The sequence below is a fragment of the Thunnus albacares genome, chromosome 14 (genome assembly GCF_914725855.1).
Source record: "Thunnus albacares chromosome 14, fThuAlb1.1, whole genome shotgun sequence".
NCBI lineage: Eukaryota > Metazoa > Chordata > Actinopteri > Scombriformes > Scombridae > Thunnus > Thunnus albacares.
In genome coordinates, this window is record NC_058119.1 from 5,997,882 (window position 1) to 6,025,246 (window position 27,365).

General features: G+C 39.4%; 1 protein-coding gene across 2 annotated transcripts in view; it reads left to right on the forward strand.

The window, feature by feature from the left end:
* The window catches only part of LOC122996964 (inositol polyphosphate-5-phosphatase A), a 148,125-nt gene that overhangs the window by 36,041 nt on the left and 84,719 nt on the right, over positions 1–27,365 (forward strand). For both annotated transcript variants that reach the window (XM_044372796.1, XM_044372797.1), the window contains exons 2-4: positions 6,146–6,187; positions 23,039–23,139; positions 23,483–23,570. In XM_044372796.1, coding sequence (XP_044228731.1) covers positions 6,146–6,187; positions 23,039–23,139; positions 23,483–23,570 — 231 coding nt within the window. The remainder of the gene's footprint in view (positions 1–6,145; positions 6,188–23,038; positions 23,140–23,482; positions 23,571–27,365) is intronic.

Genomic DNA, 27,365 nt, shown 5'->3' on the forward strand with positions numbered 1-27,365 from the left:
AAAGAGCTGTGTTAGCACTTTTTTTTTTTTTTTTTAAACTAAGAAATACTTTTACACCTTAGTTACACGTTGGGGATCACCAAAGTCTGTAGGATTCATCCTCTGGGGAACATGAATGTCTGTATATAATTTCAATTGTTGTCGAGATATTTCAGTGTGGATCAAAGCGTCATATCAGTTGATTAAACGGTCACCAAAACTTTCACCTTTTACAGCGGGTTAAGAAGTTACCAATGTAATTTTAATAATAGCTCTTGCGATTTGAAAATTGTATTAATTCAGTTTGTGATTTTAATATAAAATCAATCAACCATTCAGCTTCCTACTCATGGCTTTGTTTTGTGTAGTATTCAATATTGGCACAAAATGTCTACTGTCAGCATATTCCATTCAGATACGTCCTGTATCAGCCCACATCATTCACACCAGTGTGTCAGCCACCGCGGATAAAAGCATCCACCACATGGCACATGCATGTTACATTTAAGATGTCCTTCAAGGAAACTCAAACACATGTAGAGACGGTTGTTCTATTTTCAGTCGCTTCCCCACAAGCATTTCTTTTGAAATTATCCAGTTGCTGTCTGCCTGCAGTCCCAAACGGGCCTGGAGAGAACCACATTAGAGCTGCACTGTACCTTGGCTTGTAAGTTGTACGTCAAATGCAGCTTTTTTTTTTCTGCGGTAGACCTGTGTGTGTCTAGTATTAGTGCCAGGTGTAACCAAGCAACTGTTGCTTTTTTAAGACACCTCATTTCCACTCCTGTATTTTCAATTATAGAGGTTGCACGCTACAGAGCAAAGTTTTTCTTGAACTGTATTTCTCTTACCCCATGCTGACCCGCAGCTCTGGTCTGAGAAAGTGAGAGCTGGGCACGCTTGTTGGGAGTGGGAGAATAGCACATTTGTTAAGGATGAAGCAAAATAACAACCAGAGAAGACGGGGAGGATGGACAAACGTAGGGATCAGCAGAAGCTAATGAAAATAATAATATTGAAGTTGAAATGGAGGCCAAGAGAAAACAGCATGAGGATTACTGAGTATGAGGAGTAGGAGGAGAAGGAGGAAACTCATGTGGTGGCCATGTGTTCCCAGCAGATCGCCACAGGGGTCTTTAACGGGGCGGCCCTTTGACGTAATATCCCCACCAATCTCAGTTTAAATGGCCTTCTGTAATACCACGCTGGGCTCGGGGAATGCTGCAACACCATCAGCTAAAGGATGCATCATTGAGGAGCCACAAAGGGATAACAGTGTGTGCACTTCAGGTCATGACCCCCGAGGCTCTCGCGTCTGCACGAAGGTTGTGACCTCTGCACGACTAGCGGAGCTACATGTTACTGTTTTTTTGCACAGCAGAGACACAAAACATTATGCAACATTTTAAAAAGAGAGAATCGGTGACTATTTTTAGTCACTTTGCATGAAATTGTTAGCATTTTGAGAGCAGACTACGAGCTGACAATATTCCTACAATGCTAGTTATACAGTTATCTTGTGAGAATAATTTTCTCAAAAACATTTGCCACAAGTTTTAATTCATCACTTCCTCTGGTTAGAGGTCACCACACCTTACACAAGAATTACACTTTTGCAAATAAGGACAATTTACAAATAGTGAGGCCTAATTACAGAGAATAACACGTTGTCAACAACATGTTATTCTCTGTCGCTTTGTGGTTTAGGGGAACAAGTCAGTTAAGTAGAATCGCAAAAAAACATGATTTCTCACACACATCTGGTGCTGTGGAGTCATATCTTTACTTTTGCTTTTGCCTTGCCTTTCAAACTTAAGTAGTCCATCTTAATAGAATGGGACTGGTAACAATGCACTGGTTACTTGGGATAATCCACATTTCGCTGTTTCAGTGGGACTATATATATAGTGGACAATAATTAACTCTGTTGCATTGAGCAGTAGTAAGTTTCAGTGGCAGATACTGTATCGTATAACCTGAGCACATAAGACTGAAACTATCTACATTGTTTGACACTATTAGGGGTAAGTTTGAAGATATTTATTTTTTGTGATAAGGGTGACCAGACCTTTTAAGATACATGTAGGTATATCTACTCAAAAATGTTGCCCAGTGCAGCTTTAATGTTTTGTCTGAGGTCTTTCACATAGTAGAATGTAACTACTCTGTGTGATGCCACGTTTTGGAGAGCATGACCAGCTACAGTGCTTTGCATTTGCTTTGCTTTGCTTTGTTATTGGTTAAATTCAAAGATTGGGCATTTGCAATTTGGCAAATATCTTGTCACAAGATGATACGTCATACTTACCCTCAGTCCCCACAGAAAGTAATGTGGCGTCCCAGTTAAAAGAAGAGCTGATCAGTTCAAAGTTGCCAGGTTTTACTGACAGATCAAACTGAAAAGGTAAAGGTATCTTGTCATATTGAAATCCACTTTCCTCTCAAGTGTTTACAGCTCTATGTTGAATGCAATGGGAGTGATATAAATTTAAAGAAGTCTTACTGAGTAGAGTTTGTGTTCAAAGCAAATTTGTTTGATTCTAATTCTTTGGCTGGTGGACTGTGGGCAATTTTAAGATGCCTCTGTTTGGTCCATAGTCCAAACTTTACGGTCATGCTTATCAAACGGGCATGAACACTTAAGATCTACCTCTTGGCTACTGGGATTTAAAACAGATTTTCACTAAAAACCCGAGAAGAGTCTCTTAGTTCTCCACACTATCTGAAAAGTAGGCCATCGATTGAGAAAACAGAGGCATGGGTAAAGAAGAGAGAGGAGGTGGAGAGAACTAAGCGAGTGAAATTGCCAGTGGAAAGAGGAGGTGTATGTGGAGGAGAGGCTGGGGAGGGTATGGGTTTATTTTTACCTCTCTGCCAGTATAGCCCCACTTTCTAATTAACTGCAAATTAACTTCTGATGAGCTGAGGGCGATGACAAAGTGCTGCGGCTACGGATATAGCTCACTGACAAGAAGCCTTGGTCTGTGCTCCCTTCCTGCTATTAGCCTACTTTCTCTACAGGGCACTGGGTCTCTAAGGGCCCCGCCGGTCCTCATCTGAGCCACCCTGGCAAGGTCAACATCTGTCTCCCAGAATGGCAGCACATCAGAGTTGGGTCAGCCTAAATCTGAACACTCTAGAAAGCTCTGGATGCATTTCTACCAAGCTGCTGTTTTTCTTTCTGCTTCACGTCGAGATGATCTAGGACATGTATTCCCCAGATGAGATACTTTTAAGATTTGTTTATAAAAGTGTTAACAGTATGGTTTTATTGCCTCAATACCGCAGTCACCCCACCGCTGCGTTGGTTCATGCAGGGTCCACTCGTGCACTTGCAGTGAGATTTTTTTTTTTTTTTTCTTTTTTAAAGACACTGTATGTAGAGAAATCTGTCGCACTTGCACCCTGCACTGCTGAGTGTCTGTGTGATGTGAGTGTGATACACAGGAAACCTTTGAAATTGCAGAGAGTGCAGCTAACAGTGGTCCTAGGAGAAACAACCGATGGAAAGAGCTAAAAATATCCGGATGATTCGTCAAGGGCTGTGATGTTACTGTATGGTACGATCACTGGGATCCCACACTTCATAGGATTAGGATCAAAACTTGAAATGTGCACAGAATCATATTTGTGGTTTCGGTGAACCACTTGCCAATAAGCCCTGCAACTCAAACACACAACCTCTACATGTACCGAGCCATAAAACAGGAACACCCATCAGTCTGACCTGTCAAATGTAAACTTCTGACTGGTCGGCTCTTTACAACATTAACAGAGATGGTCAGATGGCAAATCTCTGGTTTGAGCCTTTCTGTTCCTCTGTGTGCCTGTCTCCGTCTCGCTCTCTTTTTCTCTTCCTCTGTCCATGTGACTAATGACAAGGTCCAGTGCTTATGTCCTTATATAGACCTATGCTCTGTCTGATCTGGCTGAGGCTGGGACGATGGTGCACACACACACACACACACACACACACACACACACACACACACACACACACACACACTTGCTATGTCTTGAGACATTTAGGTGCCCCTGGAAATGTCAGCATATATCAGGGATAAGCTCCTGACCACATTTATTAATATGTCAGTATAGTAGTGTTTTATCTGTGGAGATACAGGTGTGCTATGTTTAGGTCACTCTCATACATTCTGGACTTGTGAGGAATAATGTGCACTTCATTCTTGCTCTCTAAAACAAATGTCTGCAGTTAATTCCTTCTTTGATGTTGAAGGGATGGTTCAACATTTTAAGAATTGCTTTATCTTTACTAGAGTTAGATGAGAAGATTGATACCACTAGTGTCTGTGCTTTAACTGCAGATCTAGTGTCGGAAGGCAATTAGCTTAGCTGGAAGCGGGGGGGGGGCTATTAACTATGAGTCACTAGTATCGTATTTTATTTGTACACAAACAAAAATGTGACAATGGAATTTGGAGTTTTAGGGGGAGTTACATGCTATAATGAGTAACGCCTGGGTGCAGTGAATTCCTGGAGTTTTTTTTTCACAGTGAGGTTGCCTGGCAACCAGCAGTATAGCTGGAGATGCTGTGCACAGACGTGTCGGGTGAACAGATACACTGTTGTTCAGCAAGATAATGTTACAGTTTGTAACTTCCCCTAAAACCACAAATTGCTGTTTTTTTTTTTTTTACACAACTGCTTGTATACTGTTTACACAGACTGCTTTAGATACACTTTTGAACTTTTGCTATCTGTTTTCTCTCTTCTTTCAGTCTTAAACACCTCCCAGCTCAGCTTCAATAATTCACACACACACACCCAGAGTGGTGTCAGTCTTCTCAACTAACGTTCACTTTATTTTTTACTTTCCGTTTACTAGTTGACGTTAGTATGACTTGACATACCAGCTTTGCAGATTTTCACATCTTGTAAATATCCTACATGAATCTTGTGTTTTTATAATTAATGTTGCATTTTCATACTTTTCCCCTCATTAAGTCTATTTACCTTAGATAGAGGACAACAGTGCTACTTTTTGGGCTGCTGACATCTACAGATCAGTTATCAGTGGTTTGTCAGGCTTATAAGGCCTTTTCACCCTTACTTGGGAGGTTTTGAGTGATTTCCAAAGTAAATCAATGACTCATATGCTCACTTGTATACAATTAATGTTGGTCATCTATGTAGAGACATATTTATGTTTACGAGGATTTGATTCCTCAGTGCTTAACAGAGTATAACTACCAAATGCACTACAATGAGAATAAAATTTGATAGTTGATATAAGTCACGTAAGTACCGTAAAATGTTTTTATATAAAGTTGTCATGGCAATCAGGTATTTGATATGCGTTGTGCCTTGATGCCATCCAAGGATGCATCTATGTTTGTAATATATTAGGGCTTTGTTACAGATACCAACAGAGCCTGCACATCCCCTTGCGTATTCTTATTATAGGCTAGTTTTATTAGGACAAACTTCCCAATACACACACAAACACAGGCGCGCGCACACACACACACACACACACACACACACATACACCAGTCGTTCATCCGACCTAGTTATCGACATAGGGAGATCTCTCCTTAAATGGTAGACTGCCCAGGGCCCTGTCTCTGTTTCCACCGCACAAACTAAATGAAGTCCAGGCCTGGGAATAGCCTTTTAAAGCGGAGGAGAGAGAGAGACAGAGAGAGAGAGAGAGAGAGAGAGAGAGAGAGAGGGAATGGCAGATACAGACAGAGCAAAAAAAGGTAAAAGAAAGAGAAAGACAAGGCAAGAGATTTGTCGATGCCCTGTAGCATGTGACTGGTGACCCTGAGAGGAAGATCCTGTTACTGGAGGAAGGCAACTTCCTGTCAGAAGATGCATATAATAGGTACATACGTACATATAGGGTATATGTATTTCTCTAATCTGAATCTCTATTTACCATCTCTGACTCATAGACCAAAGTGAGAGAAAGTCAGGGGTTAGGTCTAACAGGTTTGTAGATAACTCACATCTGCTTTAACCAGAATGAAGGAAATCTTAAGACACTACCCAGAAGTCTAGTAGGTATAGAAGGTTTTTTTTTTTTCTCACCTGACCCACCTGAAACTTGAAAAAACACACATTTTGGCCCAGATCAACGATATTGTAAGAGAAATCCTTAATGATGTCACTAATGGCTTTTTTTTTTCTCTTTTCTTTGCAGCCTGAAAATCTACAGAAAACATGGCTGAGGGAGTTTTACCAGGTAAGTGATACTGTATCCAGCCTCAAATATTATAATCATTTTAGTCCAACTAGTAATAAATCACCGTTTGGAGTTGGGAGGTTCATTTTTGGTTGTTCTGTGGGGATGTTTGAGGATCAGTTCACTGCTGCTGAAACGAGAAACTTTTGCTTTGCATAGTAAGGTGAAGTGAGGTGACTGAGCAGACGTATAAGATTCCTGGTAGCTGTGTCCTGCAGTGATACATGTGCAGTAACTTAGCTTCTGGCTGCGGTTTTAGTACAATCATGTGTTTTGACGTTGTGCTGACGCAAACCTCGTTTTCCCCATTATTCTTTAAATTAATACATCTATGAATAATCTTTAAATAAATCTATTGGAAAAAAGTCGATTAATTTAGTTCAGTTGTAATTTACAAATGTAATTTCCTGTTTTTTACGGCATAGTTTGAGTGTTTGAGTGTTGATTTTGTTCTGAAACAATCCAGACTTTGTGTTTATACTACAGTTTTTACTATTTCAGCATCTGTTATTATAATTTGTAATCTCTTTATTTTTCCACATCATTCGATCCAATTTCCTACATTAGCAGTACAATGGATGTGCATTGAATGAACAAGGCAGGCATGTGTTTCTATAGTTTGAAGTGCTCTCATGGGACTGTGACCACAACCTTGAGGCTAGTCCACGTGATTATAAGTTCTGTAGATTGAAGTCAAGTGAAGGCATGAGTCTCCTCTTTTGTGCAAAGATCTACATGGACTGTGACTATTGTGACTTTCTTTTTGAGCAGCAGCCCTCACTTATTCTTATCTTTTCATCATCAACCGATCCTGTCTTTTTAAAAATCTTGCAGACTAATGTCGGGTTAAGCAGCTGTGACCTTATTCACCATATTTTCCCTCCTCTACGTGCATTGTTTTTCAGAAAGCAAAAGCTCAAGCTCAGTCATGTTTCATATCTTACCTTTTCATCTACATAGGAACCCCTGACTAACCACAACTCTTTCCACTGGGGTAAGGGAAGTGAGGCAGCTCAAACTCTTAACTGCTGTCTGAAAGTGCTGCTGAAAGTGAGAGAGAGAGTGAAGACAAAGAAAACAGTTTTTGTTTTGTTTTTAGTTTTGAAATATAACCAAACTTCTTCTGAACAACTTTTTCTGGAGAAGTGAATGCAGAATATATATATATATATATTCTGCAAGATGTTTCCATTGCAGTGCCACCTCCAGAGGGCATATTTATGTAGACTGGAGTAGTTCAAGCCGACTGATGCTGAAATAAATTTAACTAAGAATATATAACTGGTGTACTTATCTGGCCAAAATCACAATTATCAAAAAGAAGAGTTTCAAGTTTGACATGTTTTTCCGCAGCGATAGTGCCCCCACATTAGTGTTTTCCATTAAGTGTGAACTTCTGGTCCCAGTGACAGTTGTTGCATTTGGACAATATATTATATTTCTTCAAATCCAGCGATCACACAAGCAGTTAACCAGCTGGAGAGGAATGTTTTTAGCCATTGCTTAGCCTCATATATGATTTGGATAGAGCTGCAAGGATTAGTCGATTCATTGATTAGTCCATAGACAGAAAATTAATGTCTTAACTATTTTGATAATCATTTTGGAGACTGTTGGATGGGACAAAACAATATATTTTAGGTTGCATCTTAGGCTTTGGGAAACAGCGATCAACACTTTTCACTATTTTCTGACATTTAATAGACCAAACAACTAACGGATTAATCAATACTGAAAATAATTGTTAGTTGCAGCCCTAGAGTTACTCCATGACGCAGCATGTTGGTTACGCCATGTCATGATTCAAGTCAGCGGTTAATATAACACAGCAATACCAGTTGCTGTGAGTTTTGACAGTCTTCTCATGTCAGTAAGAAAGACTGCTGATGGTAGCTACTCTCCTTCCTTGCATCAGCAGGTGTTGCAATAACACGCGATCAAAAAGTAACATCTAGCAGGAACCAGCGCTAACATCATCATATCGTTATCATATACAAAGTTAAAAGCATGATTAGTCCTCTCACAGGGACAGATGTCTCTTACCACTAATGCTACATGTGCTTGTTGAAACAGGCAAAAAAAGTGTTTGTAGGATCAATGGGGTGATGGTGTTCACCAGTCAGTAGCACAGCATGTAGCACAAATGTGTCAGAAAACAGTTTTATCCACTTTTGAAAAAAAAAAAAATGCATGGAAAATTGCTGCAGGATCACTATAGTTTATATTTCCTAACACAAAAAATGAGGAGAATTCAAATTTCATTTCAATTTTAAAAAAAAAGAAAAGAAAGAAGAGTATCAATCACGCCACCAGTATCAAACCTTCCGTGCAGATGTTGATACAAAGCCGTGAAAGTCAAAGGTGGTAACACTTGATAAATATAGAGACAAAGTGAGACAAAAAGAAAGTGACATAGAAACAACACAGATAATGAAAGACACGCAAGGAGAAACACACTGAGTAAGAAAGAGAAGATGAAACAGAGAATGAAATTAACTTTATCTCCAAATTCATCAGCGGAGATGACCGGAATCGAGCAATTCTGAAAGTGTTTTCTCGACACTCCCGGCCTAAATAGCCCTATATTGATTTGTGTGTCAGCAAATTGCAGCATATCGGTGCCAGCGCCAAGAGACATGAACGTCTGTAGCCTGATGATGTGGCGCCAAAGTTTGCTCTGCTATACAGGAACTTCAACATGCTATAGGTGAGAGAAAGGGGGATTTTGTTTTGGAGTGAGTAGAAATTCACTGCTCAGCATATAGAGGCAATGTAAATGTAAAGACACACAGTTTCACTCACAGACAAAACACTTAAGGGTGATTTTCTCACCAGGAAGTGGTTTAACTTACAGCAGCTATCCACCTGCAGCTTCATATTGTAGAAGTATCCTGTGAGAAGTGCATGTGACCCAGACATTTATGTTCCAATCACGACACTATTATTATCCTGAGCTGTAAGCATAATGGTGAATGAATGAATGAATGAATGAATAAAAATATTTACAGTGTAAGTTAGTGAAATAACTTCACATTGACCAACACTACAAGACTAGCTTTTTAGCTGTTTAATGCTGTATGTTTTAGAGAAGTGTTGACTGTCAAATTAAAATAGTTTTGCATTTCATAAAGAGAGCTACATCTTTAAAGAAACAAAGCAGCACGAACATCTAACCGTCTGACCACCAATTACCACAAATGCTACTTCTCTGAGGGTATACTTCATGTTACACAGTGCCAGTGAGTCAAGGATACACTGTATGTTCATAAACAGAGGCTATGTACTGACTCACACTGACAGCAAAGGTTTATATTTTAGGATGTTGCGTTATCTTGTTTCTTCACACCTCATTCATAATGCATAATAATGTTTTTTGAGGAAATGTACTTTTGCGGGTAGAAGTCTAACATCCTTTTGTTTCAAGTGTTCCTAATATAAATGCAGAGAGCTATTCAGTGCAGAAATATTTTCATATATTTTAATATGCTTCAAGCTTGCATTGCCATTCTGAGTTTCTGCCTGTCAAAGCCTTTTTGTGTACCTTTTTCCTCCCGGTGCCTGCATTGGTGCAGACGTATTATTTGACTTCTCTGCACTGGACAGCTACCCTCCTTTTTTTTTCTGCTACTGCTGACCGGTCTAGAAAGCCAAACCTTCCACCGCGTCTATGTGTACAGCTAATATAAATGCAACAGTGGCTGGTGAGTAGCTGGAAAAAGTGGTTAGTTCAGATCAGTATGTAAACCAAGTAAATAAATGACACCTCAAACACTGTTAAGAAAAACACACAATCCTATTTACTATTCCCAGGAACCGCTGGTCGATTGGTTGTGACAGAAAGTATTCCAGACTCACCCTGAACACACACACACACACACACACACACACACACACACACACACACACACACACACACACACACGCTGCCTGACTGCGGCCATTCTGTTTGGCCTGAAGCGTATACAGGAACGCTGTCAGTCATAAATCCAAATATCGCCGCAAGGACATAGAAATTTATACTTGTAGCTTGAAAACATGATGTTCAGATGATTAGTTGACTTTATAACAGTATTTACTACATGTCAAATTACCTGATGAAGTGTTTTGAGGAAGACAACATGTATTCTAAGACCTGTTTAAATGCTGTTGCACGTAGGAGTAATGGATTTCCTCATATAAACTGAATGGACATGATACAGATTAAATGTGATCCCGGACTAATAACCACAAAATAAATATAGATGACATGATTAGATTCCCTGCTAATGACCAAACCAATATGTTCCATTAAGTGTTCTTCATATTACTTCAAATCAGCTGCAGTTAGTATCTTATTAAGAGCTGAAGCATATTGAGGCGGGCCTCATGACTCCATTCTTTCACTCAACAGAAACTAAATTTAGCTGATATTTTGTACAGTGAAGGAAATACACTGAAGGAAGTCCCTGATCCTGATTCCATGTCATGTCATACCGAGTATCTTTCTAATGCTGACTCCTCCACCTTAAAGTCAAACTGAAACTTGAATCCTCACTTTTTATGTAAGGAAAACTAAATTGTGATGTGGAGCTGAAACAGGTAGCTGACTGACAGAATGAAATGCAATTATTTTGATAATCGATTAATCGTTGAAGTTATTTCACAGGCAGAAATCCCAAACGTTCCCTAGTTTCAGCTTCACAACTTGTTGTCTTATGTGATACTAAACTCAACTTTGAAGAACATGAAGACATCACCTTATGTTCCAGGACATTGTGGTGGGAATTTTTCACCATGATGATTAATCAGTTAATTAAGAAACTAACAGTCACTTGTAGTCCTACGTTAATGATACCGCAGCTATTTTGCATATGTTCTCATTTTTTCAAAAGAGGATATTTATGTTAATTGAAACAAGATCTAGACTTTCAACCCGTGGGTGGACGTTTCCTACACAACTGATTGACTGATATCCGAAAGCTGGTGTTACTTGACGCTCTGTTGACTTCAGTGGTGCGCTTCAGACTGCAGAACGTCATACTGTCTGGCTCAAATTTTTATTTAAATGTGGTGTTTAAACACAGCGCATGTTATTAACTATTAGCAACATTTGGAAGGACTCATCATACTTTTAAAGTTTGTATTTCACTTGTAAAGTGGAAGTTTACAGCCTTTGTGGCCACTGGAATTAAAGTAATATTAACTAATCAGTTATAATATTTTCAGTCACAGCACATGCAGATATTGCACCAGTCAAATTATGGACATCATCACTGGTAGCAGATATTCACTCCTCCTGTAAAACACTAATGTAGGAGGTGCTTTAACTGAAAATAAAAAAACAAAACTTACATTTTTTTTTTTTTTTTGGTCATAACGGTTTTTTTTTTTTTCTTCAACTGTTTTCGCTGTGAGGTTTAGAATGGATTTTTACAGCATCTCTGACAAGAAATACTGAAGTTCAAATGCAGGTCTCTCAACCAACAGCAGCACTTCAGAGTGGTAATTTCTACCAGAGAAATTCCTCAGAGAGAGAAATGATATGGTAGCTATATAATTTCCATACTGCTCTGTGATTTTTAATGAAGCACGGTTTACAAGCAGTATATTTGGAACACAAAAAAATGATCTGAACTGCATTAGGCTCCATCTAACCAATACCAATCAATTAATATATGCCTCCGTTTCTGATACTGATCTTGCAGTCTAGTTTTGGGCCCTCACTTCCAGTTTTAATGGTTTTTATGATTGTTCTCAGGCCACCAAATCTATAGTAAATCACTCAGTGTTCCTCATAGTGTGGCAGGTAAAGACATACTCAGCTGCCAGACTGCAGCTCTCCATGTGATCTCCCAACAGGATCGGTATTTTATTTACGTCGGTCATGTGTTCAAATTCAGGATGTTTGTATTTGAATTTGGGGAAATATTTTGTTCGGACTGGCTGGAGTTTTGTGCATTCTGTTAGAAAGTGCAGCTCTGTCTTGACTTTGTCTTTTTGCACAGTTGGCAGAACGGCTGCTCTTTGGGGAGCCATGATTTTGTTGTGTTGGCCTGTGTCGATGGCCAGGCTGTACTCACTGACTCTGTACTTTGTTGACTGTCAGTCACTGTGGTCAGGTAGTCTGTCATGTACTGTCTATTTAGGGCCAGATAACATTGCATTTTGCTTTGTGTTTTGTTTGTTTGTTCCGATTGCTGACGTAGTTTTGTCTCTGTCGTGTTATAATTTGGTTGACTCTAATTGATTTGTTCTCAGACTGGTCCTGAGGCAGAACAGGGTTAGAAAATGAACTAAGCGTCAGGACCAGCTGAGTGAAGGGACTCTTTTCTATGCTCAGCTCTTGGCATTGCAGGGATTTGTAGTGATAGGAGTGGGGGTCACTGTTTTATAGATGAAACCAGTATTTAATTGCTCTAGGGCCCAGGTCTGGCAGTACTGCTCTAGCAGGTCCAGGTTCTGCTGTAACCTCTGTTCTGTAGGAGACAGCAGAACCAGGTCATCTGCGTAGAGCAGGAATTTGATCTGAGTCGTGTAGAGTGAGACCAGGTGCTGTTGATTTCTCTAGGATGGTGGCCAGTTCTTTAATATAGATGTTGACTAGAGTCAGACTCACACAGCAGCCTTGTCTCACTCCACGCGTCAGAGAGAAAAATGTCCTTTTGTTGCCAGTTTTTCTACCACACTTATTGTTTGTGTACATTGATTTAATTACTACACATGTTTTACCCAAATAGAATTGAATGCCTTTTTGAAATCTATGAAACATGTAAAGATTTTGTTATTATTTTGGTGAATATGTTTGTCAATTAAGGTGTGATACAAATCCAATATGACTTTTACTCAAGATACTGTGCTTGTAGGGATGTTTATGAGTCTTGAATTTATAATGCCACAGAGAACCTTCCCCACATTACTGTTGACACAGATGTCTTGGTAATTATTCCACTTGGTAGTCAAATTCATGTCCATGACCATGATTCCAGATGTCAGGGACGTAAACTATACTCAGATTCAAATTGAAGAGTTTCAGGATAGCCAATAGGAATTTTGCGCTTGTGTATTTCAGCATCTTATTCATGACGCTGTCAAGCCAGCTGGCTTTTTCTGGTTTTAGTGCACAGTAGTTTTTCTTTTAGTTCCTGCTCAGTAATGGGGGAGTCAGGGGAATCTGATTTTCTTTTATGGGCAATACTAGTTGATTTAATTTTGTTATTATTTGGTTTTGATTTGGGTCTGGTTTGGTTGGTAAAATTAAGCAATATTGCACTCGAGGGTGTGCTTCACCGTCATTGTTGGCACGATGCTTACGGAACTTGGCGCAAGCGCCTCGTTCCTGACCGCATCACACCCTCGAGTGTATTATTGCGATTATACAACATTTACCAACAAAATAAAAGATATAAACAAAATGTTTTCATATTGTGAGGCAGTTCTCTCTAAAAATAAAAAAAAACTGTTTGCTTGTGTTATCTCCGTTTCCATGGAAATACATGGGATATGACTAAGACCTGGAAAACAATCACTCACGTCAGTAGACTCCTATGAAATGAAGCCTAGTTTACTACTCCAGCAAGTAGGCTGACCCTTAGTAACGACCTAGCAACAGACGTTTTCTAGTCCCTGCTGAGTCAACCAGCCAAGTTGAGTTAGAGATCGTGGGATTTCCCAAGCATATAAACACAAAACTCCTTTGCTAGCTCAGTCTTCGTGTAACTAAGATATCCACTGAAAAAAATTTTTTTTTCCATGGACAGATTTAGCTACTACGTCTACAAACTTCACAGACATTTTTAAGTTAGTGGCGCCATGTCACTGACTCACCGACACAGCTGATAGAGGATGCCAGTGTGGGAGCTGAGATATACTCTCAACTGAAGGGAAAATGGCTAAGTTTTGCTGTGTATAGGGTTGCCGGGTAACGATAAAAGGGTGGAGAAGGGTTCGGGTTTTTCAGTGTGTGTGTGAGGGTGTGTGTGTGTAACTCATGCCACAGTCTCAGCGTTCAATCCACTCGGGAAACCCCTTATCAGTTCAGTTCAATCCGGTTTCACAAATACAAAAGACAACTCAAAATTCCGCTCCGGGTTTTCACCGCTAATCCCCCCACAAGACAAAACAAACCAAAGACACTAGCAAAGCAACACAGTACATAAAATAAACCCAGCAGAAACGTCAGATAGGTCGGACCACCATGTTTAACTATATATCTTCAAACGTTACAGTTATGACTGAAAATGAGAACAGAAAAAACAAGTTTGCCAAGTTCACATATCTCCACAATTCAAATCAACCACCAGTCGTCTACCCAGAAGTGACTGTTGTTCTTATCGCAACGTCACGGTCTGTACTTCTGATGAATGGTGGAGTAATGTTTTTAGTGACAAGGCTTTTTTCATTTGAGCACGGCTAGGTGTGCTGTCATGCTGATTAGGAGCATGTTCTAAACGTCTGTTGACCAATCGGATTGCTTGGTTGGAACTACGTGTTGTATAATTGTTGGTAAAAGTGTCTGGAAATGACTGACTCATATGTCTCCATTCTGTATTGCCAGTTCTATAGATTTGGATTTCTTAAGTTTATTTCATTTTTCCCCAAATCAGTTTGTGTTTATGGATTCCTCAATTAATGTCAGTAGTTTGTGTGTTTATTGTGCCTTTTTGATTCTGAGTGTTTAAGTGTGTCACAGTAAAGACGGTGCAAGTCTACATTTCCTCGATCTCTGTGTTTTTGATTGGATAATCTCCTAAGTTTTTGTCCAATTTCTTTACATTCTTTATCAAACCAATTGTCATCTTTGGGATTCTTCGGTTTATTTTTGAATTGTTTTAGCCTAATTGTAATTTTTTGCATGATGATGTGATTGACATGTCTAACTGCATCATTTATGCCTTCTTTACTATAAACATATGTGGTGTCCAGAAAGCTATCTAATAGTGTTTGAATTTCAGGGGTGCTTATTGCTTTCTGGAACTCTTCTGTGCTGTTTTCAGTCCTTCTGTTTGATTTCTTGATATTAAAAGGCTGTGGATGTGTGCTGTTGTTTGTCTCTGTCCTTTTGAGAAACACAGTAATTTGGCTGTGGTCAGACAGAGGGGTCAATGGATTAATTGTTAATTCACTGAGAGAGAGAAAGGATCAAGATCTGTTACCATGCAATCAACTGTGCTGTTGCCAAGAGGTGAGCAAAAAGAAAAAAAAAAAGAAAAGAAGAGCCTCCTTGTACCCTGCTTTTGACAGTGTACAGACCCAGGCTTTGACAGAGCTGCAAGAGGTCTCTGCCATTCTTGTTAACCTGGAGGTCAGAGTTGTGACAAGGAAAGTTATTATGTTTTGTAGGAAGTTTTGTCCAAATATATGAAAGTTACCTAGCTCTGTAGTCAGGTAAAGAGCTAGTGCGTGCATTCAGGTTCCCACAATTTAGCATACTTCCCTTGGCCTGGAAGCTGCAGGGGAAGATATCTTCATCATAGTATGGTGAGTCACTAAGGGGGATGTAGGCAGGACACAGGAATATGTCTGTCTGGAGGGTTAATGATGTCTTGTTTTATTTTAAGCCATATGTGTGAGTGTTCATATTTTATGGGGGTAATGTAATTTGACATTTCTTCTTTGTTCCAGATAATAATCCCTCCTGAATCCCTCCTCCTTTTAACAGTAGTGACAGAGCCTGATATACACCAGGTCTCTTAGAGGATGATGATGATGTCTGTGTCTTTGGTGTTTTCTCTGAATTCAGGGGATTCACTCTTACATCTGAACAGTGAAGAATTAAGACCTTAAATATTCCATGTGGAAACAGTAAAAGGCTTCATTGTTATCATTGGCAAATACAAAAATAAACAGTTTTAAAGAAGAGATAAAACCCACAGCATTGAATAGAAGGTATGACCATCCTTGACCCAAGACAATTTTAGTCAACTAATAGCATATTTATGTATTTATAACCAACTAACCAATTATTTGATTTAATTTCAAATTTGCAGAATTTTATCTTCCGCCTACTTATTTGCAGAAGAATCTTTTTAAATCCAGTCTTTATAAAAGACCAAAACAGATTATGAGTATTATTGTGATGTCAGAGATGTACTCTTCAGTAATGTCCAATAACAAATAGGCTAACTCATTCTGCATGGGACAAAGGAGAAGGATGAATAAATAAATAAATGAGCAGCGCTGGTTGGTGTCATCAGTGCATCAGCGTAACTCCTCATATTTGGGTGTCAGGCTTGACTAGCAGGATGTCATGCAGGATGAGGCGCGGAGAATGTGCTCCTAAGCAGCAGTTGTTCCGAGTCTGAAAAGTGAAGCCACTGCGGAAGTGCCTTAAACCTGCATTCTCTCTAATGGCCATCAGGGGGCGACTCCAGTGGCTCCAAAAAGAAGTCGGATTGTATGAAAGACTATGAGAAAATGACCCTACTTCTCACTTGATTTATTACGGCAGTAAAAATTTTGCCGATGAGTTTATGGCTAGTTTCAAGTCTTCAATACAGCGTGATGTTTATTTTGTAAATTACGTCCCATTTAATTTAAATTTGCCGATAAAGCAGGGAATGCTTTGGGGTGTGGCTACGTTGTTATTGACAAGTCGCGACTGTGGCAACAACATTGGCTAGATAACATAACCTCAGATTCACAGTATAGGTGTAGCCTTAGCCGTTACTATTTCAGTGTGTTTTCAGTTCATGAAGGTTAATTGTAACATTTTGGTGGCCTAAAAAAAATCTTGTTTAAGGTTTTCCGCCAGGCATCAGTACTGTCGGTGTACAGTAACAGGTTAGTTATAACCAGTGTCTCTCCTGTGTGGCTTCTGGGTTTTATCTCTCTTTTTTTGCCTGTGCACTTTTCACTTCTGTTAGGTAGTTAATGACAAGGGGACAGGGTTTTATCAAGGTATTCTGCAACATTGTACCATCTACTGCTCCCTCTGCTGCTACTTAATATAGCAGACTACTTTAAGTTAGGGCAGGGCTAGCTTTGTATGTCTTGGGGTGAAAACTTAGAATAAGAGTTGTGGATATGAAGGGGCTTACTGTACTACTCTACAGCTTCACTTTAGTGAGAGGAAGACTGGTAGCTGTTTGGTGTATTAAATCCTTTGGTTTGGAGTCTTTTTGTCCTTAGCTTAGCATAGCCTTCCCTCTCCTCTTCTGTCATGTTAGCCAAGCTTCTCTGTGTCTCTTTACTTTTCTTATCTTATATGATCCCTTTCTTTATGCTTTTCTTTCAAAAGCACGTCCCCTTGCTGTTTTTCTCTCTTTTAGGTTTGAATTTTCCAGTATTTAATAGGTTTATCTCAGTTTGAAACTATTTAATTCTGTAAGAGTTTCAGTGAAACATGACTTCTTCAACTCATTAACCACTTTCCTGTGTTTTTTTTTTTTTAAATTAAATGGGTCTCTGGGTCTCTGTCAACTTTGCTTTAGTCTTCCTTGTAATAATTACTGTCACTGACGTGCCAAAACATGTTGTTTGCCAGGTGATTCCAGCCTCCACAAAGCGTGTATGTGTTTGTATGAGGAAGCATGTCCTGGTTACGGCTGTTGAGGAATTCTGTTTGCATTGTGGTGCAGGCTTACGTGTTTTAGAGGAAGGTATCACATCTCCTAATGCCTGTGTGGGGAGAGAGAGGGAAAGAACAGCATGTAGGCAGAGAGTGAGAGGAAGAGAGGTGTGCCCCTGTGTAAAGCAGGCAGGCCTGTAGCCTCATGCCAGCTCTGTGCTGCTGTTGGCTGACGTCATGGAAAGAAGCATCAGACTCTGAACTCGGCGCGGCTGGGAACAACCAGCAGTGACGGCTCGAGCTACAATCAGCCACGCTGCGCTAGCTCATCGTGACCCCTCTGCACACACAATACACTCACTGTGTCTTCTGGTCCACCAGTTAGCCTGCTGTTTAGTCATGAACTCTTACAACTATGATATGTTTTCCACTGAAAAACCTCAGTACATATGAAAAAGAAAAGCATATTTGGCATTTAATGCAGTAGAGTATCGTGACTTCTGCTTTGAGTGGGCTTGGCAAGAATCCAAATGCTGTTTCACACAGGAAACCTTTGGTCTCACACCCAATAAAGAGAATCAGCGCTGTTGCTTTAATCATAACATAACATCTTGCCATCAGGAAACATTTGAAGGTACTCGTGAAAGGGATATTGCCCATTCACACGGCAACACTCCCCAAAAATTCTGCGTGCACTGCTGCTTCATGGCAACTGTGTGCATTCCACATTCAGTCAACTGTTGCTGACATACAGGCCGCTTGTAAGGAAAAAGCTGTCAATTTTTTTTTTTTATGTGTCAAAACTAATCATGCCATAGTTCCACTTTAGCATCCTGGAAAATAAACAATAAAAGCTGTTGAACTGGCTTTTACGGAGCTGCAACCACAGCAAAAGCCATTGAACAAGGTTGCCTGTCAGTACCTGCACTCCTTCTGCATATCTTTATGTACTGTGTGTCTGGGTGTCTGTGTGTATTGTAGCTGTTGTGTCTTGTTCCGTTCAGCTATTCAGCACAGGGAACAGCGAGGGAATTCCTTAAGGAAATAAAATGATTTATTTGATGACACACCTTGATCATAGTCCATTGGCATATTTGCACCAGCTACTGCAAAACCTTCTTCAGTGCTCTCATGTTTTGATCTGCCTTTCATATTCTCTTTATATCTTTCCTACTGTTTGACTCATTTTGCAGAGGCTGTGTTTTCCAACAGGCCCTCTTCATACCAAGCATGTTTGGAGCAGTTTAGACAAACTCAGTAGTGTAAACTTCAAAGTTCAGTTTATTTGGGCAGGTGAGAACAAACTAAAATGCCTGGAAATGTAGATCTCTTTTAACGGCGCTGCAGTTTCGCAGCAGTGATAATGTCATCTGAACCAATTACAGGAATCTACTGTTTGATTGTCAGGTTTTAGCGCCGTAAAGGAACACATATTTACATCGACTTGCCGGTACTTACTCATACTTGTAAAGAGTGATTTAACAAAATGAAACAGAGTTTATGCTATTACTCATTTAGCTATTTCTTCACATGTTCTGGTATGAACATCACAGAAAACAAATTACAGGAAAGAGTGCATGAACATCCATTAAGTTCAGGTAAGGTTTTGACTTTGACCCAGTGCCAAAAATATCATAGTTATTTGGATCACAAGTTTGGATCACCAAAACTCACAAGCTGCATTTTGCATTTTTGGAAAATTAAGTAAGTCATTGGTTGATTCATATTTGACTGTATGAATCTAAATGAAGTGAGAAAACAAAAGAAGCTTTTGATCGAAACCTCCCACAAACTCTTGGATGTCAACTTAGATAAATAATCATATAGTTTATAGTGTAAATGTCACTGCTGTAACTGTTATTTGAAAAGCCGTAGTTATTGCATCCATGTCAAACCTCTCATAGTCTTTGTTCCTCATTTCCTTATTTCTCATGCCGCTCCAGTGAGTCCAATCAAATCCTGTATCAGGACTCTCCGTCTGTGTCAGGATACCCCGGTCATTTACACGTAAGCAAAGCAGGGTCATTTCCCTGCTCGGCATGTGTGCAATAGACTGGGTTAAATGGGAATCCGGCGCTGCTGTAGTAATGTAAACAGTGTTTTGCATTTCACCGCACTCAATTGAATAATCCCACAGCTGATTTGCATTGGAAACTTCTCTGGACCGTCACGGGCCAGTGATTGTGTCAGGTCTCCACATCCAGTCTTGTGATCTGTAAATTGCAGAGACGCACAGTGTTGAAGGTCATGGGATAGTTAATTGGTCTTTTTGTTATTTTAAATGCCCAATCTCTAATTATATTATGGTTCCTGAACTCTCTGTTGATATCAGGCCTTCTTGACATAGGGTTTTATAGGGGAAAAAAATCCATCTTTTTTTTTAACTTGGATGGTCCACTAAACTACAGATTGTATCCTGAGGGCCCCATATTCTCTGTATTATTTACACAGAATCTTTTGCGTGAGCGACTGCACCACAGTTGCATGGTAAAGCAAAAAACACTCAATGTACGTCAGCTCACAGACTTCCCTGATTTCTGTGAGTATTTCCCACCTCCAAATAGGAACCATGAAATAGGACTCAGGCTCTACTGATTAGTCTTCATCAAAGGCCCTCTCTGTCTAGTAGATTATGTCTGGCACACAGTGCAGCTTTAGACCTTTACGCCAGTTTATAAAGATGAAACACAATGAAAAAACACCAACTTATATTCTTTGGCATAAATGACTCAGATTTAAAAATATAGTTTCGTAGCTTTTCAAGTCTGTTGTTTTCAGCAAAAGTGAGTCAGTCCTGAGTACTTACAATCTTAAACCGTGATTTCTGTTCTGTTAGCGTGTGTTGTGAAACCATTGCAAGACCTCTATAAACCATGTTTACCGAACGTCTATCTCATCAACTACTTTTACCACTTACATATCAACAGACATTTCAACTGCCTTTATCTTTTACTCTTCAAATGACAATTCAGCTGCTTTCAGTGGATACACATCGACTTCAACTGCATTCACCTCTATCTCTTTAACTGACATTTGAATCATTTCTATGTTTTACACTTTGACTGAAACTTTAAACCCTTTCAGGTTTCAGGTCTTACCTGTGAACAACAACCAAACTTCATCTTTTTAAATCTCACAACTTCCACTGCTCACACACAATTTACTACAACTGCTTTCACCGTTTACACTCACACAGCCGACACTTTAACTGACACATTCTTTCAGTTTATGCACTTGAGGTGTCACAGATTTCTTTTTCAGGACCTCCCACTTCAACAGACGGTAAAATTTTCAAGTATGTTTCAACTATGCTTCCTTTCAGCTCTTTCACTTCAACTGTTACTTCACTTCAGTCGGCACTTCAACTTCATTCACTGCTCACTCTTAAACTAAAATGTCAACTTGTTTCAGCACTTTCATTTTAACTACAAATTCTACTTCCTTTAGTACTTGGAATTCAGCTTCCACTGCCTCGGTATTTCAACCATTTCAAACGTTTCAACTGCAAACAAGAACACTTACATTTTTTTATGTTTATGTCAGGGGTTATTTATGTGTCTTTCACTACGTATGTCTCAGATCCAGGAGCAGTCTAGATACTTGCTGTTATCTCTGAGTGTAGGACTGTGAATTTGAAAGATTTAATTTGATTAGGCTGCAGGAGGGTAGTACATACTGTAAAAGGCGTTGCACAGTTTGACAAATATGTAATAGAAACAAATGGGAACCGCCTTGGAATTTCAATGTTTTAAAGAATCAGGTCATGGAAAGGAGGGAGGAAGGAAGAAAGAGGACGAGAGGACACACCTCCATATCAAACACATCAGCGTCTGACATCCTTGTGAGGTTGAGAAATGATCCCATATGGCAGCACTCTGTTACTCATGTCAGCATGGCCAGACAGGCTTTTCTCACCGCTGCCACAGCAACTGTCACTATTTGAGGATTGTTTAGAGAGGCCACTGCTGTTGTTGCCCATCATAAAAACAGGTTTTAGAGATACAATATTTGGCGTGTCAATATTTCGGTCATCACTTTAATGTCAACAGAGTTGATGTTTGGTTTTAGGCTGATAGTGTCTGTGATTCTGGTAATTAAATTACCACCGTTGTCTGTTTGCCAAAGCATAGCTGAATTTACAGCTCGGAAAGATAAATAGAATGCAGTTGAATAACACAAGCATGTAAGTGTGCGCACATACACACACTCACACACACGTCACATCGGACCCTGACATTAGTTGCAAGCTCCTTGAGAGTGTGACCTTTTCCATCGTGAGTTGATAGGTCCACTAATCTTTCCAAGTTTGAGCTGCTGCAGGTCCCCCCCCCCCCCCCCCATTCCTGGGTCATTGGAGCTAAGTGACAAGCCATGGGTTGATGGAAAATCCATAGTGTTATTGCCATACATTACTTTTATTTGATTGGGCCTGTAGTGAGCATAATGCAACGCTGAGGTGGGGTGCTGGTGAAGTAGCAGGGCTGAGTTCAGGTTCGGGGGACCATTTGTAGCTCCCCCTCCCCACCACCACCACCACCACCACCACTCTGTGACATTGATGTATAGCTTCTGCCTACCATCCATAGGCCCGACCCTGTGAGTGCTTGTGAGTGCTGTAAATCACTCTGTGATATTGATTTTCCATTAGAGGTCAGCCACTCTGAACACCTCTGACAGGGTGCTCACAAACACCTCACTCCGTGTAAGAGGAAATTTTAAAGGAAAGCAACATCAGGTCATGTGACTCAAGTGCCTAGCAGGAAGTGAATATTACCACTTTTCATGTTACACATGTAAAGACCAATTTGTAAAAGTTTATGTTTAATTTCACCGCAATCTCTTTTCTATCACAGTTTGTATTTCCTGGAGTCTTGCCCATACTCCGATAAGCATTCTTGACATATTCCTGCATCAGCCCAGTTTTTATTAGTATAGTGAGTGATGTGTCAGCACGAGTCGTGACGTGTGAGCATCCGTCACACCCTGCTGTACATACATACAGCGCTGCAGGCACATCCCTGATGGTCGATGAAGAGGGGCCGGCGTTATGCTTGTGGAACAAGCTCACTAAGTGCCTTCTGCCTACATTAGCAAGGCACTTTGTCTTGTGTAAATATAGTAGCATGTCACAAAGCTGAGTTAGGAAGAATTGTAGAGGCTCAGGCACCACGCTCATATAGGTGTTGCGCTTGGCTGAATAATAAAAGTTTTGTTTATAATGACGTATTGCGCTTACTGGGCTGACATATGGTGTTTTTACAAAAGTTATGGGTACACCTGCACTTAAAAATAAAGTTATTTGCAGTGGAACTGTTTGTCCCTTTCCTTCCTTGTTGACCTGTGTTTTTCTCTCTCCTCCCTTACAGACAGTGCAGTCCCATAAGCCTCACTTCTTGGCAGTGCACTGTCAAGAGGTGGGTGGGAAGAATTACGAGGCGTCCATGTCACACGTGGATAGTTTTGTCAAGTAAGTGTTGTGCTCATGATGTGTTATTAGGTCTAATAGTTTTGACCATAGCCATTTCTCTGATAAGGCAATGCCCACTTCATGGCTCGTGGAACAAGCAGGAGTAGTCTGTTTTAAACTGAGCGGGCTACTCCCCCCACTGGACGCATCACAGCTGTACGTCAGCTACATGTGTTATTATTATTATTATTTTCAAGACTGTGCCTCATAGTGCAAAGTGTTTATCAGGATACATGTTAGCTTCATTGGAAAGTATCTTAACTTCACTTTAAGTTGAGGAAATGTTAGATTTTTTTGGCTTCTGTTGACACTCCTTGACGTGTGTGTGTTTTCTGTCCACCAGAGAGCTGTTGTCCAGTGATGCCATGAAGGAGTACAGCAGAGCCCGCGTCTACCTCGATGAGAACTACAAATCCCAGGAGCATTTCACAGTAAGTACACTGCATTCACATTTGCACGTACACAAACGCTGATCTTTAAATTGTCGTTCACCTGATTTACATGAGGTAAGTTAGGTTTGACAGTTCGATTTGGTTCCTCAAGTTGGTGATTTGATTCAAGAGATGATTATTTTTCCCTCAATTCAATTTTCTAAACCCCGATTAAATTTAACACTGATTTGCCAAAACTGTATTACTGCATTATTGCAAATTAAAAACATTTGCAATAACTATCCTTATTTTTTTACTACGAAACAGAAAATACACAGCACAGTTATGTTTGTGATTGTAAAAAGAGACAAAAACAACATTTCTGTTATTTCGAGAAATTTTGAGATATGATACCACCGAGGACCTCAGACTGTTTCCATTAAACAGCTTCGTTAAACTAAGTCTACTTTCAAACTGATGTAAAGCCTCAAAATCTTCTTTACAAAAAACCCCAAATCAAATTAAACATTTAAAAAAAAAAATGTCCTCACGCAGTTTACCCTCACTACCAGTAATAGTCGTAGTGGTGACATTAGCAGTAAAAGTGTGACAGCCCACCATTTCTCTGAATTCTGATGTTCATAACGAGGAAATATCTGGGACAGTTACAGTGCACCGATGTCTTCGCACAAGTCATTTTGTGATCACAGCTCTTGAATTAGGACACTGTGGTGGAATTTTAGCTTGTGGTTGAAATGTTTGATGTAGACAGACCTTAAACTGAAAACTGTCACCCTAAACATGTTTGCATGTTAGGTGAGAAAAGGCTGAGCACAATTGTCACAACAGCCAACACCTGCTGAAAACTTCAGCCAGGGTGTTTGGCATTGCCGACTTCAAATGGGTTTATATAAAAAAAAAAAAAAATGCTTCATTTGGGTGCTTTGGCCTATCAAGACCTAAATACTGCATAAACGTAGAGCCACAGAAAGACAACAAGCATCAGGCCATTTTGCACAGGAACTGTAAAACTTCATAAGCTGATCAGTGGAGTGACTTGCAACCATTAGTTGATACAAAGAAAAACTACAGTATATATTCTTATACTTACTGTAATGTGCTTATTGTGCATGAGAGACATTGCATAGAATAAATGTTACTGAACTCAAGACTTAAATTCCAGCTTAATATTATATTTATAATAGTATATTGAACTGTAACACAGTCTATTGTGTTCACCCCCTCCATGTGCAGTAACAGCAGATATCCACAAGATGGCAGTAGATGTTTGGAAATAAATTTGTGTTGTGCTTAGTGTTTCTCAGGTTTAACTTGTTCAGTGTTTTGGGACTGCTTCTTTATTGATTATCAGAATTAATTGAGCAGTCATGGATTCTTTGACATTTGCTCACTGTTACTTTAATTAACAAAAGTAAGTTTTAAGGCAGTCACTTTAACCCTTGTGTTATTATTTTACATTGGCTTGACTTACTCATTGATTAGGGTCCCACAGACCTCACTGCTGTGTGTGTACAATTAATAACTGCAAAATCAACACATTTTTTACCTTTTAAATAACTTTTTCTTTTTCTTCTGGCATCAGTAAACCCTACTTTATGAGAAACCTTTGTAGACATAATCCTTCGCTTTTACACTTATTACACCAAATAAGGAAATCTCATAAGATTAGGAAAATTCAGGAAATATCAAGCTGATAAAACAATGACGACTAAGTATTTTTGAACTGTTAAAGAGGGCCCCAAACAGAACATTATGGTTAAAGCAACAGATTCAAAAGCTAAAATACCATTGCCCAAGCCAATAAAACTAAAAGTTACTATACAAATATTTGAGTTTCTCCAATTTTATCAAACTGTTCAAGTGTGCAGTATAATGACAGTGTAATACACAGACCATTGGCCGATAATGATTAATATACTATCTCTCTTCAAAGCCTTTCTCTTTTCTATCTCAATGAATATTACTGTCATCTATGAATCAAATATGGCTGTCTATGATATTACAGTATGACTTTTGAAGGAATGACCTTCTTGGTTCATTTATTTGTCCCGCAGCTGAAGAATTGTTTTGTCTTTGGCCTCTTGGTGGAGCCAAATACTCAAACCAAACTCCACTGACAGGACTGGAGCCCTGTGCTCTGCAACCATCCTGTAGTTTACAAGGAAACATGCTTTTAAGTTTAGTTTTATGTTAGATTGTTAATGGACAGACTACTGGTGTGTCAAATAATCATCTCTGCATTCCCAGGAGATTATGTGGAAAAAAGAGCATATAAGACTATATTGATGTGGTTCAGATATGGACTGAGGTCACAGTTTGTCTGTGATTACTGAGGTGTGTCTGTCCTGGTTCCCCTCCATGTTTTCAGCGTTATCACCACGCTACACTGCACGTCCACAAACGCTCATAAATCACGGCACACACTGAGTCACATTTGCTCTTTTCAAAAAAATATTACAAACATTGGCCTTTAGAAAATATAATTATCTGCCGTTTCATATAAGCGCCGCTAATATCCCGGCATTATGAGCTGTTTATTTAATGGTGTTTGTGTATAGATTAACCTTTTTGTTGTATTTTCATTTTCATCAAATAGAGATCGCAGTTTGCGCTTCTCTTTGTGAATCAGTCAGCGGAAAGAGAAACATCTGATGTGCTTTCTATGATGCTGATATTGAAATCCTTGCAACAGTAAATATGAATAGACTCTCCAGTCTTTCTCACACAGGGCTTGCCATTTAGCTTTGATGACATCACTCATATTTGTTTTCTCAACCTTCGATTTTCTCCCCCCCCCCGTGCTCCGGGGATAATTGTTTGTTGTCTGCCTCGCCTGTCAATTTTCAGATAATGTAAGTGGGAACACTTTTCTGGGTCCAAAGCTTCCACTTCTTGTGTGTGTGTGTGTGTGTGTGTGTGTGCTGTTGTGTTTTTGTATGCAGTTACGTAGTTTCTTTGGAAGTCCAAGTGAATGTTTCGGATGAGTGGGAGTGTAGTAATGTAGCAAGTGTACGCTAAAGGCCAGATTGTTTACTTGCCCAGTGTGGGAGTGTGAGTGTGTGTGCGTGTGTGTGTTTGAACTGCATTTCTGTGTCAGTGAAAGAGAGGAATGTGATTGATAAATGAACGTGTGAAGTTATGTAAAAGAGACCCTTTTTTTTTTTTTTGCAACTGTGATGAGAGCTGAAGCCAATTCATTGATTAGACCACTGACACAAACTTAATCGACAGCTTTAATTGCAAAAGCGATTAATTGCAGAAGTCATTTTTAAGCAAAAATGCTAAAACTTCACTGGTTTCCGCTTCTTAAATGTGAATGTTACTGGTTTTCTGAGTCATTTGTGATAGTAAATTGGATATTGTTGGATTTTGAATTGTTGGTCAAACACAAAAAGCTATTAGTTTAGTCAGGTTTGTCTCTGAGAGATTGTTATGGCTATTTTTGAAAACATTTTATTCATTTAAATTTAAATTTTATGAACTAAAGTAATGGAAATAATCATAAGTTGTAGTCCTAACTGTAAATTTAAAAAAACCTTAAATTTAAAGAAATGAAAACCATAAATATCTATTTAACAGGAGGCACTTTTGCATCTTAGAAAGGCATTTTTTCAGATACTGTAGAAATGATAAACCAAATCCCCTTTAAATTGTTTATAAAGTTTGACATTTTTTGAGTGAAAATCAACAGATTTTCCATCAAATCCAACCTGCTGACACACAACTTAAATATGGTGAAGAGGTTGCAGCCACGTTTGTTTACTGTTTCTTAATTTGTACTAAACTGTAATAATGTTAAAATGCTACATGTCGCACCTTGATGCTGAATCTGAA